An 18,202-nucleotide genomic window follows, 5' to 3' on the forward strand; every position below is an offset into this window, starting at 1 on the left:
CATATTTTTTTCTACTTAGTAACTGAAAATTTTGGAGTGTGAATATTTGGAGCAATGTGAAAGTACGCAGTATAATAGAGACCCAAAACTATTGTAATGTGTATGTATATATATATATATATATATATATATATATATATATATATATATATACATAATATGGCTCATATATTTTGGAAACATAGGCATGAATACATACCAACGTTCTTAAATATGTATATATAACACATTTGAGTGAATTTTATATAATTTGAAAATATTTTATTCAATAAATGGCAATTTTTTACTCTAAATTAAATTGTTTTTAAATACGTAATCATATATATTTACTGTTTTCATTTAGAGGTAGTTTTAAGGGTAGAAAAGCTTAAGAATATGATAATCATTTTCGAGAGTGTGGAATAATGTTTAAATCCTTTTCATTTTATAAAAAAATTTTTTTTTTTCATTTTTTTATTAAGAGGTAGTTTTCAAGGGTTGAAAGGGGATTACAAATTTGATAATTATTATAGAGAATATAAAATATTACTTACTCTATACTTAGATCTTTTTATGTCATACCAAAGTATTTTTTTGTGATTTTTTTTTCAATTTAGGGGTTGTTTGCAAGGGTTGAAAAATTTTCAAGGGGTTGAAAATGATTTTAATATGAGGTAATTGTGTTAGAAAACACTTTACAATTTCACCACTTACTATTAGACATGTTTTCTAGCAATAAAATGGCTCAATGTCAATGTTTCCATTAAGGGGTTGTTTACACCTCTTAAAAATAATATGCGGAGTTCAGATCATTTTCACTTTTGAAGTTAAGGGTAAGATGAGCCTAACTCCAAAATTTCATGCAAATCGGTTAACAGTAAAAAAATTCGGAGGTAAGACCGTATTTTTCGCTTCAATGACTGCACTAATGAGGTTTTCTTCATACATTAATAATACAATTTTCTTTCCACTATAGGTTTGTGTTATTTTGAGTTTTTGTCCAAAATATTCTGAACCAGTGAATATTTTTTTATGACATGGTGCTGTATTGTTTATTTTTATTACTTCATAAGTCTGTTGTTGATTTCAGAATGACAGTTTCAAACTTGCCTGGTTTACAAAAAAAAGAGTAAATGTTTAATATTTGTTCCAAGTCCAGGCAACTTCCGTTTAAAGTAATCTGATATAAAACAATGAAATAGATTTTAAATTATGTCTAAGGAACTACAGTTTTGTACATAATAATTAGTTACCTGCACTCACCTTACCATTAACGCACAAAAATATTGTAATCATTGTGTCCTTGTATTCACAGGTTTAAAAATGCATGATCTATCCTAAATTTACCAGAAAAATTATTTAACTTACACCAGTGTCCATTAATGGTAATTATTCGGGTAAAAAATAGTTATTAGAAGTATTTATTTAAATTTATTGAGACATTTTTTGTTTAGTGTACTGGCCAAAATACATCACCATCAAATAATCTTAGCTGATAATGCTGCATTACTCTTAAATAAATCAACAATTATTTATGTGTAACTGAAATTGTGAAAATAACACTATAAAAAAATTAAATGGAAGTAATATTGTGTTGTAGCGTTTTTTTTTAAAGTCAGTGCCAGATTTTATTACACCTACGCCTTTTTTAAAAAATTGTTTGCGAAAAAATACCGTTGGATTTGGAATTAAAAATACCAAAATATAATTTTTCTGTTTCTTCTGTAAAAAAGGAGCAAATTTTTAAGTTGTTAGAGTTAAATCTAAATATTTTCAAACTTACTTTTGGAAATTTTCTCTCTGAGTGTATGTCTCTATAGGAATTTTTTAATTTCTAGAGACCAATTTTACTATTTATTTTTTTAACATATTTATGAAAAATTTGAATTACTGGTGTATTTTTTACTTCGTTTCCTAGTGCCCCACAAAATATAACTTCCCATTCTGCAAATAGGATGTTTTCATTGTACATACATTCTTTGACAAATTATTACAGATTATGTTATCTATATATATAAAAAATGAATGTTTGTATGTTTGTCCTTTATGGAATCGTGAACTATTGGACCGATCATGATGAAAATTTGTACGTATATGTATTTTTCCACGGAGAAGGTTTATAAGCTATGCCCATCCCTTTCCCGATTCAGGATTCCGCCCCACTGGTTACAGAAATACCCATAAGAAATGCATTGCAGCAAACATATGTTAACGTCTTTTCAAATTTTTAATCAGCTGTTCTTTGTAAACATATATTACACTTATAGTTTTAAAGCATAGAGTAAGCTTAAGAGAAACGACAAATTTTGTTTAAACTGTTTTTGCAATCACTGTTAAACATAGACTTTACTATCCAGATAATACAATTCAAATTTGACGTAAAAATTCACCTTTAACTGCAATATTTATTTAATATAAAACCATGTTCATGCTTGATCAGAAGAGTAATGCAGATATCATAATTACTATCTTACGTTGGCTACAAATATAAAGAATGTTATAAAATCAACCTTAGTTGTTTTTTTTTGACAGAAGGATGGTTCTCAAAACTCCGTGTGTACATATTCTCTCGATCGAGACAACAAAGCAAGCTCAATCGTGGCATCGGAGATATAACTAATTTAATCTAAAATTTATTATAGTAAAAAAAAAAATTTACTAAGTAATATAAGGACTTCGGTTCTTAAGATTTGCGTGCGAAGCCGTGGGTAACAGCTAGATAGAGGCAGGAATATGGTACATACCTTCATAATACGCCCAAGAGGCTCACGATGGAACGACTATCAATTATCTCAGCAATGTTTAGAAATGTGATAGAAAAAGAATAAGTGAATATAGTGTACTGTTTTCAACGGGAAATTGCGTGCGAAGCCGCGGGCAACTTTTGCAAAAAATTATTGAAATGCGCAGCAAAGCGCGCCGGGCCCGCTAGTCAAAAAATAAAAATTTTATTATTACCATAGTAAGAGACATACCTATGCAAGCCTGGGATAAGGCTTTTTAAAATAATAATAATTAATTGAGATCCCTTAAAATTATTGTCGTAAAACCAAAACATCCAGGCTAGCATGATATGTCTCATACTATACTAATATTTTTTGCTTTGTTTAACGAACCCTGTGTAGTACAGTTTTAAATGTCTGCCCTAATTGGAACTGTAAGTATAGTTTTTAAGTGACATTTTTTGTTAGTCTAATATACTATTTATATTTTTGTTATGTTCAATTATATATTCAAAATGTTTTCTTTATGATTTTAAATGAAGATTTTAAAACAATATCAAATTAGGTAAATTTTACAACCATATTAACAAGCAGTGCTTATAATTCTAGAACTAATTTTATACTATTGTAAGTCTATTGGTAAAAACTCTTACTTCAGAATCCGAAATTTGACTCTAACTTTGTCCATTGTATTTCCTATTCACAAATAAAAAATAACACTTTTTAATTCCTACAAGCTATATATATATATATATATATATATATATATATATATAATATATATATATATATATAAACCTCCCGGTTCGAGTCCCGGCGGAGCAAGTACTTTTTTGCGATTCAATGTTTATTGAAATAAATTAAATTCGGCTATTGCCATTTATACAAATTTAATGAATGTAAATAAAAGTCATTTGACAGGTATTTGGTCTTCCGATCATATGTTAGTTTTTGGTTATTTAAACACATATGTGAAAGAAACGGCCAAATACAAAATAATTGAATCGTAAAAAAGTGAGGGCTCTGTGGTGTAATGGTAGCACATTCACCCGGCAAGTGAGAGATCCGGGTTCGAGTCCCGGCGGAGCAAGTACTTTTTGCGATTCAATGTTTATTGAAATAAATTTAAATTCGGCTATTGCCATTTATACAAATTTAATGAATGTAAATAAAAAGTCATTTGACAGGTATTTGGTCTTCCGATCATATGTTTAGTTTGGTTATTTAAACACATATGTGAAAGAAACGGCCAAATACAAAATAATTGAATCGTAAAAAGTGAGGGCTCTGTGGTGTAATGGTAGCACATTCACCCGCAAGTGAGAGATCCGGGTTCGAGTCCCGGCGGAGCAAGTACTTTTTGCGATTCAATGTTTATTGAAATAAATTAAATTCGGCTATTGCCATTTATACAAATTTAATGAATGTAAATAAAAGTCATTTGACAGGTATTTGGTCTTCCGATCATATGTTAGTTTGGTTATTTAAACACATATGTGAAAGAAAACGGCCAAATACAAAATAATTGAATCGTAAAAAGTGAGGGCTTCTGTGGTGTAATGGTAGCACATTCACCCGGCAAGTGAGAGATCCGGGTTCGAGTCCCGGCGGAGCAAGTACTTTTTGCGATTCAATGTTTATTGAAATAAATTAAATTCGTCTATTGCCATTTATACAAATTTAATGAATGTAAATAAAAGTCATTTGACAGGTATTTGGTCTTCCGATCATATGTTAGTTTTGGTTATTTAAACACATATGTGAAAGAAACGGCCAAATACAAAATAATTGAATCGTAAAAAGTGAGGGCTCTGTGGTGTAATGGTAGCACATTCACCCGGCAAGTGAGAGATCCGGGTTTCGAGTCCGGCGGAGCAAGTACTTTTTGCGATTCAATGTTTATTGAAATAAATTAAATTCGGCTATTGCCATTTTATACAAATTTAATGAATGTAAATAAAAGTCATTTGACAGGTATTTGGTCTTTCCGATCATATGTTTAGTTTGGTTATTTAAACACATATGTGAAAGAAACGGCCAAATACAAAATAATTGAGAATCGTAAAAAGTGAGGGCTCTGTGGTGTAATGGTAGCACATTCACCCGGCAAGTGAGAGATCCGGGTTCGAGTCCCGGCGGAAGCAAGTACTTTTTGCGATTCAATGTTTATTGAAATAAATTAAATTCGGCTATTGCCAATTTATACAAATTTAATGAATGTAAATAAAAGTCATTTGACAGGTATTTGGTCTTCCGATCATATGTTAGTTTGGTTATTTAAACACATATGTGAAAGAAACGGCCAAATACAAAATAATTGAATCGTAAAAAGTGAGGGCTCTGTGGTGTAATGGTAGCACATTCACCCGGCAAGTGAGAGATCCGGGTTCGAGTCCCGGCGGAGCAAGTACTTTTTGCGATTCAATGTTTATTGAAATAAATTAAATTCGGCTATTGCCATTTATACAAATTTAATGAATGTAAATAAAAGTCATTTGACAGGTATTTGGTCTTCCGATCATATGTTAGTTTGGTTATTTAAACACATATGTGAAAGAAAACGGCCAAATACAAAATAATTGAATCGTAAAAAGTGAGGGCTCTGTGGTGTAATGGTAGCACATTCACCCGCAAGTGAGAGATCCGGGTTCGAGTCCCGGCGGAGCAAGTACTTTTTGCGATTCAATGTTTATTGAAATAAATTTAAAAATTCGGCTATTGCCATTTATACAAATTTAATGAATGTAAATAAAAGTCATTTGACAGGTATTTGGTCTTCCGATCATATGTTAGTTTGGTTATTTAAACACATATGTGAAAGAAACGGCCAAATACAAAATAATTGAATCGTAAAAAGTGAGGGCTCTGTGGTGTAATGGTAGCACATTCACCCGGCAAGTGAGAGATCCGGTTCCGAGTCCCGGCGGAGCAAGTACTTTTTGCGATTCAATGTTTATTGAAATAAATTAAATTCGGCTATTGCCATTTATACAAATTTAATGAATGTAAATAAAAGTCATTTGACAGGTATTTGGTCTTCCGATCATATGTTAGTTTGGTTATTTAAACACATATGTGAAAGAAACGGCCAAATACAAAATAATTGAATCGTAAAAAGTGAGGGCTCTGTGGTGTAATGGTAGCACATTCACCCGGCAAGTGAGAGATCCGGGTTCGAGTCCCGGCGGAGCAAGTACTTTTTGCGATTCAATGTTTATTGAAATAAATTAAATTCGGCTATTGCCATTTATACAAATTTAATGAATGTAAATAAAAGTCATTTGACAGGTATTTGGTCTTCCGATCATATGTTAGTTTGGTTATTTATAAACACATATGTGAAAGAAACGGCCAAATACAAAATAATTGAATCGTAAAAAAGTGAGGGCTCTGTGGTGTAATGGTAGCACATTCACCCGGCAAGTGAGAGATCCCGGGTTCGAGTCCCGGCGGAGCAAGTACTTTTTGCGATTCAATGTTTATTGAAATAAATTAAATTCGGCTATTGCCATTTATACAAATTTAATGAATGTAAATAAAAGTCATTTGACAGGTATTTGGTCTTCCGATCATATGTTAGTTTTGGTTATTTTAAACACATATGTGAAAGAAACGGCCAAATACAAAATAATTGAATCGTAAAAAGTGAGGGCTCTGTGGTTGTAATGGTAGCACATTCACCCGGCAAGTGAGAGATCCGGGTTCGAGTCCCGGCGGAGCAAGTACTTTTTGCGATTCAATGTTTATTGAAATAAAATTAAATTCGGCTATTGCCATTTATACAAATTTAATGAATGTAAATAAAAGTCATTTGACAGGTATTTGGTCTTCCGATCATATGTTAGTTTGGTTATTTAAACACATATGTGAAAGAAACGGCCAAATACAAAATAATTGAATCGTAAAAAAGTGAGGGCTCTGTGGTGTAATGGTAGCACATTCACCCCGGCAAAGTGAGAGATCCGGGTTCGAGTCCCGGCGGAGCAAGTACTTTTTGCGATTCAATGTTTATTGAAATAAATTAAATTCGCTATTGCCATTTATACAAATTTAATGAATGTAAATAAAAGTCATTTGACAGGTATTTGGTCTTCCGATCATATGTTAGTTTGGTTATTTAAACACATATGTGAAAGAAACGGCCAAATACAAAATAATTGAATCGTAAAAAGTGAGGGCTCTGTGGTGTAATGGTAGCACATTCACCCCGGCAAGTGAGAGATCCGGGTTCGAGTCCCGGCGGAGCAAGTACTTTTTGCGATTCAATGTTTATTGAAATAAATTAAATTCGGCTATTGCCATTTATACAAATTTAATGAATGTAAATAAAAGTCATTTGACAGGTATTTGGTCTTCCGATCATATGTTAGTTTGGTTATTTAAACACATATGTGAAAGAAACGGCCAAATACAAAATAATTGAATCGTAAAAAGTGAGGGCTCTGTGGTGTAATGGTAGCACATTCACCCGCAAGTGAGAGATCCGGGTTCGAGTCCCGGCGGAGCAAGTACTTTTGCGATTCAATGTTTATTGAAATAAATTAAATTCGGGCTATTGCCATTTATACAAATTTAATGAATGTAAATAAAAGTCATTTGACAGGTATTTGGTCTTCCGATCATATGTTAGTTTGGTTATTTAAACACATATGTGAAAGAAACGGCCAAATACAAAATAATTGAATCGTAAAAAGTGAGGGCTCTGTGGTGTAATGGTAGCACATTCACCCGGCAAGTGAGAGATCCGGGTTCGAGTCCCGGCGGAGCAAGTACTTTTTGCGATTCAATGTTTATTGAAATAAATTAAATTCGGCTATTGCCATTTATACAAATTTAATGAATGTAAATAAAAGTCATTTGACAGGTATTTGGTCTTCCGATCATATGTTAGTTTGGTTTATTTAAACACATATGTGAAAGAAACGGCCAAATACAAAATAATTGAATCGTAAAAAGTGAGGGCTCTGTGGTGTAATGGTAGCACATTCACCCGGCAAGTGAGAGATCCGGGTTCGAGTCCCGGCGGAGCAAGTACTTTTTGCGATTCAATGTTTATTTGAAATAAATTAAATTCGGCTATTGCCATTTATACAAATTTAATGAATGTAAATAAAAGTCATTTGACAGGTATTTGGTCTTTCCGATCATATGTTAGTTTGGTTATTTAAACACATATGTGAAAGAAACGGCCAAATACAAAATAATTGAATCGTAAAAAGTGAGGGCTCTGTGGTGTAATGGTAGCACATGTCACCCCGGCAAGTGAGAGAGTCCGGGTTCGAGTCCCGGCGGAGCAAGTACTTTTTGCGATTCAATGTTTATTGAAATAAATTAAATTCGGCTATTTGCCATTTATACAAATTTAATGAATGTAAATAAAAGTCATTTGACAGGTATTTGGTCTTCCGATCATATGTTAGTTTGGTTATTTAAACACATATGTGAAAGAAACGGCCAAATACAAAATAATTGAATCGTAAAAAGTGTGAGGGCTCTGTGGTGTAATGGTAGCACATTCACCCGGCAAGTGAGAGATCCGGGTTCGAGTCCCCGGGCGGAGCAAGTACTTTTTGCGATTCAATGTTTATTGAAATAAATTATATATATATAGATATTATATATATATATATAATATATTTATTTATGTTAAAAAGAGTCTATTCCGTTAAACAGTTTTACCATTTAGTATACTTGTAGTACGTCTGTATCTGAAGTAGTCTGTTACCACAGAATTTGTTTAAATAGTGATAAATAACATCATGAGCCTTGAATGAAACTCATGAACTTTGCAAGAAAGCAAAAGTTAATGGCTAAGGTTTTGTATCGTTAGTTGTATGATTATTTCCATAATGCACCCATCCTCTAAAGGTTATTATTTTAGGAAAGTTGTTAAGTTGTAAAGCTTTCAAAACATGTTAAAACTGTTTTACCAAAACAATTTTAAATCCATATATTTATAAAATACAGATTTAATAAATACTTTGATTTATAAAATAGATTTAGATTCTCACTGATATCATAACTTTTCCTTCCAAATAGCCTAAAAACTCACAAAACAAATTACGATTAGTGTTCACTTAAAAAGACAACTCTGCATATTGACACTATAATACACTTTGCCTTACATACTTAACACTTTGTACCCTGGGCCCTTAATACATGTTTCGGCGTGGCTCCCTGGGGTTTTATGATGCTTTTAAAAAATTCTGTGTTATTACAGTAATTATGTTATAAACTCATACTATATATTTTTTTACAGATATACTTACTTTTTTTAAATGTATACAAATATAAAGTTTATTTTCAAAATAAAATTATTACACAATATTGAATGTTATGTAAAAAATACGAAAAAAGTTTTAGCTACATAGCTTGTTAGTTCAGGTAGTTCGCCTTAGTGTGGTAATTTTTAAAGCACAATGGTCTCAATCAAATACACGATCTCGCACATTTTCGTTTAGATCGTTCATAAAGTCAATATTTGGTCCCAGGTGTGTGTCAATATCATCGTCACTTTCCGACTCGGAGTCAAACAAAAGATCGCAAATTGCATCACTTTTGATTTCATCACCCATATTATTTAAACTCTAAAATAATAAGTAAAGAATATAAAAGAAAATCAACGGGAAGTTGAGAAGAAAGAACAAAGCTAGTGTAAATAAAAAACAAAACACACGGATAACCTCACATTGCTTGCATTTGCTTTACTTCATTCAGTAAGAAACTAAAGCTCTGATTATTTACAAACAGTTTAAATTCACATTTAGAATACATTATAATAACATTTGCCTCAGTATTTGTGGGCAAGATTTGTAGAAAACTTAGTAAGACATCACTAAGACTCACAACACACAACGTGAAACACTACAAAGCAAACTGTCAGTACCGACGATCAGCCACGGCGCCTACGATCAGCGTCTAGACTCGCTTGTAGTACGACGACAAATATACGTATTTCATTACTAAAACGTGACCCAGGGATCTCAAAACTAACAAATACGAACTTAGACAACCAATGAACATAATCCAAATGTTTGAATCCAAAAATAAGATGAGTGTAAATAATACAATTAAATAACACGACCCGAGCTATACTCGGGCGCCGGTAGCAGGCGCTGCCGACGCGGCCCGACCTATACTCAGGCTCAGGGTACAAAGTGTTAAATATCATGACAATCCATAGATTTATTTCATAAAATACACTTTATTGAAACAGCCTTAACTTTTGTTCTCCTTAAAATGAAAACCATTTCACTTCTTTATTTTAAAGGTTGTAGATTTTTAGAAAATGTCTTATTTTACAATTGTATATTTAACATAATAAGAATGGTTTATATTTATCTAGCAACCAAAATAAGGTATGGAATACTTAAGGTATAGTCTTGCTCCTATGGATGATAATCATCATAACCACTAGTACAGCCTTAAGGGATATCACATGAAAAACGTCAACTTACTGTTGCACAGACTGGACCACCTTGGATGATGTGTCCTTCAGACCCTTAAAGAAACTGCCAGCACCACCCTTGATAGTTGAGAACAGCCCACTCCCTCCTCCTCCACCCCCTCCCCCTCCACCACCACTCATCGGGGCCACTGCGGGCGGGGGCTGGTGGACAGGAGGTGGTCTGGAATAATACACACGTGATTATTTTCTTCCAATCACAGTTCTTATTTTTGTACAACAAAAATTATTTGCATAAATAAATCAAAGTTTAGGAGATCATTATTTTTAAAGCTTTAAGGATTAAGAGCAGATCCGTTGTCCTTCAACGTTTTTCTCTTAACCCATTGGCCATTCAATATAATGCACAATGTAAAAAATTCTCAGCTAACAAAAACCAAATTTCTAGGATTATATTTGGATGGGAAACTAACTTGGGATGAGCACATTTTGGCTTTGTGAATAAAAGATCTATTCCAGATTGTTTGCTCTTAAATCTATGTTCAAATATTGCTCAACAGAAATTCAAAAACCATTTACTATGCACACATACATTCTCATATAATCTTTGGCGTTGCGTTGTATGGGGCCACTAGTAATAAAAATCTGCAAAGCATTCTGCAACTTAAAAAAAGGCAATTAGAATAATACTAAATTTAAAGGACCGGGATTCTGTGAAAGATTATTTTTCTAAATCAGGAATTTTAACTGATTATGGAATGTATATACTTGAAACAGTAATGACAGTCAGATCAAATGTTTACAAATGACCTCGATAGAGTCAAGTCACGACTCTTTACTTTACGAAATAGAAACCAATCGGCAGTACAAAACACTCGGAGTTTCATTATAAGAAACCACGCTTGGCAGGCATTAAGTTTAGAAATAAAATTCCAAAAGACTTACTCAGTATAGGAAATAATTTATTGTTAAAAAAATACCTTACAACATTTTTGACTAATATTCATTTGAAGAATTTATGGAAATATAAAAATATTTTAAATAAAATATGACTGATGCCGTTCTTTGTTTGTATAATTTTAAATGTAATTGAACAAATGATATGAATAAAGTTGTTTTGAATGTGAATTTGAATATTCCTGCACCTAACCTCCTTGTACAAATCCAATTAAATATGAAAAAGATTTCAAGGATTTTGCAAAACTGTCACAAAAAAATCAATTTTATTCCAATTTGGTTGACTGAGCTATTGTTTTTTTTTTAGCTAATGGCTATAATATACAGTAATTTATAAGCATCTGAAATATATATATAAGATTTTTCATATTCAGAATAATTTGTAAAAATATTAATCTTTTTTGTATATTTTGAAAGCAAGAAATTCTTTTTAGTACAAAACTAATCCATGATATTTGGTGTAATTTTATAAAAATGTAATTCTTGACTTGGAAAATTTTATTTCATTCACTTATCTTAGTTTTTAAAATTGTATGTACATTTTTGTAAAACAAAACATTGATGTTCTTACACAAATTCCAGCAAACACGCAAAAAAATACAAGGTTCTGATAAAACTCATAAAATTTTCAATTTTATTGTGATTTGGTTGACTTAGCTACTGTTTTTAGCTAATGAAACAGGCTAGAATACTATATAATTTTTGAGAAAACAAAAAACACTCATTAGAAGTCGTTTACAAAATTACCCCACTGTAATAAGAAAAAAACAGAAAGGAGATCAACCAGTAATGTATTTGTTTACTACAACCATAGATATACTGCAGAAAACAACCAAAAATAGAATAGAAAGTTTTACAAAATAAGATACAAATTGATCGTTATAAAAAATTATAACATTGCAGACAATTGAATTACATCAAAAAAGTCCAAAAATATAGTACCTTAATTCACATTGTTTTTCTGGGGTTGATTTATATGTATAGTACATGGTTCTTTTGTTTAATTTTAATACATATACTTTATTATTTGAGCTCATACTAATATTTAAATAAATATTTAATAACAAGTGTCATAATCACGGTACCGTCTTGTGATAGGTGTTTTGGTACCGCGTTTATTAAAATTTTATAATTTAAACATTACTTATAGTTCCAAATAGTAAATTAGAAGATAAATTACATTAAATATTAATATTATTAAATATTAATTTTTTAACAGCATTCCTTCTGCTTCCTGTGTTCAAAATGTTGACAATAATCTAGAAAATATTTGTAAAAAGTATCACTCATACTCTGTATGACACATGAACCATTGTTTAAGTGTTAAAAGTAATAAAAAACAATGTTTGACACATCAAATCAAGCTACAGCACTAATGAAAGGTTAGTAATAAATTAAATTGTATTATTTACCTCTAAATCGCTCAATATTTTTTTCCAATGTGTAAGTTGAAAATTGTTATCATCATAAAGTTATTATTTTATAATCTAACGTAATAAACATTTGCAGTTTTGTCCCAAAAAATTGTAAAACAAAAACAAGTATTAATTAGATTTCTAGTTTCATCCTTAAGATTTTAAAATGTATCGAAACGTTGTTTTTCTTGTTTGAATAAAAAATTAATACATATAATTTAAATTTACGCTACATAATATTTTTCTCATTGAGTATGATTATTTCAAAAAATATAATTGAAAAGAATATTAAGTTAAGACAATAATTACCAACACACAACACAGTCATGGTGGGAGGGGTTGATTTAATATGAATGAAGAGGAAGGAATACTGGAGCTAAACTCAACATTTAAATATTACCAACGTTATGATTTGTTTTTTTGGACAGCACACATCACAGTCCAAAAACATCTATTTTTACAGCAGTCTTTTTCGCATATATTTTTTATGAGACAATAACTATTTTTGGTACTGTCAATAACTGAAGAAATATGGGTCCTCAAAGGATTGTTTTAGACACTATTCAAAATAACTGAAAATTTAAAGGAAACAAAAGAAGAAAATAAATGTACAAAAAAACTTACCTAGAGGGCGGAGGTGGGTGTGGAGGCGGTACTTTGTGTGGTGAAGGCGGAATCTGGTGGGCTGAAGGAGAACTAGTGCGATCCATCCCGTTATTTGTTGGGCCATTGTTCATTGCAAGAGCTAATGGAAAAAAATTACCTATATACAATTTTTTAATAATGAATTTCTTGACTTGCCCAACAGACAAGTCCAGCATCGATCTGAAGGATCTGGTGTGCTGTGGAAATTAGCTTGCTGTAAAGCATTTATGAAGATGAGTGAGAACTATGTAATTAAAATGTTTCTATGTTGATTAACATTTGTCAACTGATTTTTTATGCATTCAGTTGTGACAGTATCAGTGGCATAACTAAGGGGGGTGATAGGGGTAGAACCCCCCAAAAGCCATACATACTATATTCACTTCATTTTCCAAAATTTCATTTCTATCTGTTTGTCTGTATACTTGTCCATCTGTCTGCACAATATTTCGAAAAAACCTGACCTATAGACCTGAAAATTTGCATGAAGCTCTATTTATATACGAGGGCCATCCGGAAAGTAGTACCCGTTTCCGCCGCGTGAGGCGCTGACGACGCGAGTAGCCGCCGGTCAAGGTCAAATCGCTTCAGTGGCTTGTCTGCCTTCTCTGTTACAAGTTCCGTGACGCTAGCATTGCCTGTGTTGTTTTTGTGGCAGTTCATAATGTTTAAAAAAATTGAAAACGCCGCCAGTTGTGAAGTGAGGGCTGTAATAAAATAAATTTCTCAACGCAAGAAACGTTCGACCTTGTGATATTCATCGCCAATTAAAGGAAGTGTATGGAGACAATGTGATGGAAGAGTCATCTGTTCGGCGCTGGTGTCGTAATTTCAACTTGGGGGGGGGGGGGAACACACACGACGATGAGCGTTCAGGGAGACCATCTGTCATTACAGATCAACTGCTGAGGTCAGTAGAAGAATTCGTGAGGAACGATCGGCGCGTCACAATTGATGACATCTGTGAACATTTCCCTAATGTTTCTCGAACAATTGTTCATGAAATTGTCAAAGACCATCTGCATTATTCAAAAATTTGTGCAAGGTGGGTCCCTCGCATGCTTACAGATGAGCACAAAACCAAGCATATGGCTGCTGCATTCACATTTTTGGAACGTTATTCTGATGAAGCATGAAGTTCTTGAATCGCATAGTTACTGGTGATGAAACGTGGGTTTGTTATGCTTCACCTGAGAGTAAACGACAGTCAATGGAGTGGCATCATACTCATTCACCAAAGAAACCAAAAAAATTCAAGACTGTTCTGTCCACCAGGAAACTTATGGCAACCATTTTCTGGGATCGACGTGGTGTACTGCTTATTGATTTTATGGCCCGTGGAGACACTATTAACGCTAATGCGTATTGTGAAACATTAAAGAAATTACGGCGGGCAATACAAAATCGACGGAGAGGTCTATTGTCTGATGGCGTCATTCTCCTCCATGACAATGCCAGGCCTCATGCAGCTGGGATAACACAACAACTTCTGCAGCAATTCAATTGGGAAATTTTCGACCATCCACCATATAGCCCGGACTTGGCCCCTTCAGATTTTCATCTCTTTACAAAACTTAAAGAGTTTTTGGCGGGAAAAAGATTTGACAGTGATGAAGAACTTAAAGAAGGCGTGACTACGTATTTCAATCGGCTGGCGGCGGAGGAATATGACGCTGGAATACAAAAACTCGTCACACGTTATGACAAATGCTTAAATTTGCTTGGAGATTATGTGGAGAAGTAGTTTAAGGTATGCTCTTTTCAATAAAAATGTTTATATTTGTTAATATTTACTTCTGTATCTTTATTTCACAAACGGGTACTACTTTCCGGATGGCCCTCGTATTAATAACGGTAAGTTCAACAATAGTGCGTGTTAGTAAATTATACATTGGTCTTACAGGTAACCATGATAGTAACAAGAAAAATGCATAATAAATAAATTTGTAAACAACCAAACCACAACTATATGAAATTTTAACACACTGAGTGTGGCGAGCAGGCTATCATGTTGTCTGAACTGTCACGCCGGTGCTGTGAGCAGGATTCCCCGGCTTTTGCCCACACATACAACTATAGAATGAGTCACCAGCTTGCATTGCTTGGGGAACATTTAGTGGTCCACTGAATTATATTTCGATTAAAGACACAGCCTACAAGTATGGCTCTATGAACGTCTATAAACAATGTGGTTGTTCCAAACCCTAGTGACAATGGTCCTGAATCAAGTGATGACAGTGATTATGAAATGGGTGGGAAAGAGAGTGATAATTTGGACAATGATTTCGACCATCACGGGCTTCTTCTACGCAGGGTTTTTGTCGTGTAGAATTCACAGGAGAAAATAGGGAGTACCAGGTGATAACAAGCCAACAGATTGGTTTAACCTATTCCTCGATGTTTTGAAAAGCGTTGGCTCTTCTTGTATTAACTGAAAATACAAGACTAAATATAAATAAGTGGCAAGATGTGGCAGTATCAGAATGTTACAAGTCTATAGTTATTTTGCTTCACATGGGAACTATAAGAATCAATCGCTACCAGGATTCCTACACATCCAGATTCCTACACTTTTCTAAGAACGTGGAAGGTAACGGTCCTGTAGCAGATGATTGACTAAATAAATTGGAATTCTTGACAAGGGATTGGTACTGTGGAGAGGATGTTTGATGTTTAGGCAGTATATAAATGGAAAATGCCATAAATACAGCATCAAATCGTACTCCCTCTGTGAGCCTCAGGGATTAGTTGTTTCATTCACTGCAGCCAAGAATCCTCTAAGGGACAAAGGTCATGCTACCAAAGGTATTATGCATCTGATGACAAAAAAATTAATGTAGTTTTAAAAAAAATGTAATCTTTTTTAATCTTATAATAATAGTTTTTCCCTTGCTTCCAAACTGCTGTCTAACGAAAACATACTGAACTGGCATCCTAAGTCTGAATAGAAAGCACGTTCCAGATGATGTCAAACAGGCAAAACTGAAAAAAGGGGGAACAATCACCTGATACACTGAAGGTGTCATGGTGGCCAAATGGAGGGACAGGAGAGTCGTATCAAATATCTCAACAGAGCATGACAACAATGTGGTCCTCATGCGTAATGTCTGAGAGAGAAGCACAATACAATGCCAACATGAAAGGTGTAGATACCCCTCTCTCCTACTACCCTGGTGATCATTAATCAATACGTTGGTATAAGAGTTTTATTCACCTACTTCAGACGATAATGGTGAATTCTCTGTTGCTAATACTGGGTACACCATGCAACTGTATGAATTCCACCTACAGGTCATCGAAGCACTTTTGCCACCCAAGCAGGGACCTCCTCTAACGCAACCTTCTGCATGTGCTTTCAGAGACACTTCCATTTACAAAGAAGGGTGACTTCTGGGTAAAAGATGTCGCCAGTGTTTGGAAGAAGGAAAGAGGAAAATGACTGTATATACGAGGTGCGACAATAAAGTAATAAAACTGATGTGGAAAAAAATCTGCTTATCATTATAGTCAAGTTAAGTGTTGTCTTCTTCAAAGCAGTTCCCTGTAAAGATGCAAAGTGCAAAGATATTGTGCTTATACTAGACTGTAGGGTTGCCATATCTTGCAAAGAAAATCAGTTTCATTACTTTGTTGTCGCACCTCGTATGTGTGTGCGATGTGATGGAGAACCGCCATTGTGTGCTTCAACAAGCACAATGCGGACCTTCTAGAATAAGGGCTATAAAAGGGAGGTCAGCAGGGTTTAAAATATGTAAATAATACAAATTTTTTGAAATTTTTTCTTCATACCATTGGTTTTAACTGTACATAAACTAAATTTGACTAATTCTCAATAACATCGCCACTATGAGTGATGTAACAGCATTTTCGGCTCACTCGGTGCTTGGTGCAGAAATTCCGTCACAGCATTATGACATCAACGTCTACAGCCTTGAACCTGGAACGGTTTGAACATGGAATTTGGCTGAGCGCCATTGAAGACTATCACTCAGTAGGCTGACATAATTTCTTCTTTTCCTGCCAGAGTAATGTAAAAATGTACTTTATTGTATGATGCAGAACATCTGTAGAATGAAATGAGCTATAACCTTGAAAATTGAAAATGCAACCTTAGCAAAGCCTGTTATAAGACACATGGTGTGAAATATTTCTACTGTGTTATTATTTCAAACTAATTTCAATAATCTGACCGAACTTATTTGTAAATGTGATGGAACTAGGCTTTCATCCCATATCTAGTTTATCGCCACCACCAACAACCACCGTCAGAAACCTCATTGCTATTGTGAAATTTACAAATTTAATTCGATTTTATTCCATATTTATTGTAATCCCAAAAATATTAATTATAAGCTAACAAAATTTAGCACAACAAGAATAGCTTTGAACAAACAGAATGATATGGAGTACCAAAAACAATATCCTCTACAGCGCACCAATACAGTTACTACAAAACATTACACCTTTGTTCTTTCCTTCTTCTTTGAGAAAATTCACCTGATGGCATTTTTGACTAGGTATATCTGCTTTGAATTTTACTAGACGTTTTTACAGTCTGTGCATATATTTTGGCTTACCCATTAGTTGATAGATAGTGAAGCAGCTTCTACTGTAAAATCAATCCCCATTTAATAAAAAGTCAAATTTGAATCCATTTTCTGTAAGAATTGTTAGAGAAGACCGGTATGCAAAAAAATATTTCTTTTAGGAGGTTACAAATAGCCTCAGAGATCTATCTTCATATGGGGACCAACGGAAGTGACCGAACCACCATAAACGGCCGGGCAGGCAGGCTGCTTGCAAGGAAAGGATCGCTCAGTGATCAGCCATACAAACAGCAGCCACGGTCGACGTTGCTTGACTTAGCTATCATGCAATAACTGCCATACTCGCTAGACTGCACCACTGGCTTTTTTGAAAGCATGATTTAAAAATCCTTTTGATTTTAAATATTCATTCTTGTAAAAGAGATCTTTGTAAGAAGTTCATCTTTGGATTGTCCAAAAGAACAAGGAAAATTTTCCAGGATTTGGGATTAGGCATTTAATATTTACTGTCCAAATATGAGACGGTCCCAA

The 18,202-nt window shown here is 33.5% G+C and overlaps 1 protein-coding gene across 2 annotated transcripts in view; it reads right to left on the reverse strand.

Annotated features, from left to right (window-relative positions):
- Positions 1-18,202, reverse strand: part of LOC124370833 (cyclin-G-associated kinase-like) — a gene marked incomplete at its 5' end in the record, with an annotated part of 102,324 nt that overhangs the window by 74,986 nt on the left and 9,136 nt on the right. For both annotated transcript variants that reach the window (XM_046829134.1, XM_046829133.1), the window contains 2 exon segments: positions 10,160-10,330; positions 13,104-13,224. In XM_046829134.1, the coding sequence (XP_046685090.1) occupies positions 10,160-10,330; positions 13,104-13,224 (292 nt within the window).

This window comes from Homalodisca vitripennis, unplaced genomic scaffold (assembly GCF_021130785.1).
Source record: "Homalodisca vitripennis isolate AUS2020 unplaced genomic scaffold, UT_GWSS_2.1 ScUCBcl_549;HRSCAF=2816, whole genome shotgun sequence".
NCBI lineage: Eukaryota > Metazoa > Arthropoda > Insecta > Hemiptera > Cicadellidae > Homalodisca > Homalodisca vitripennis.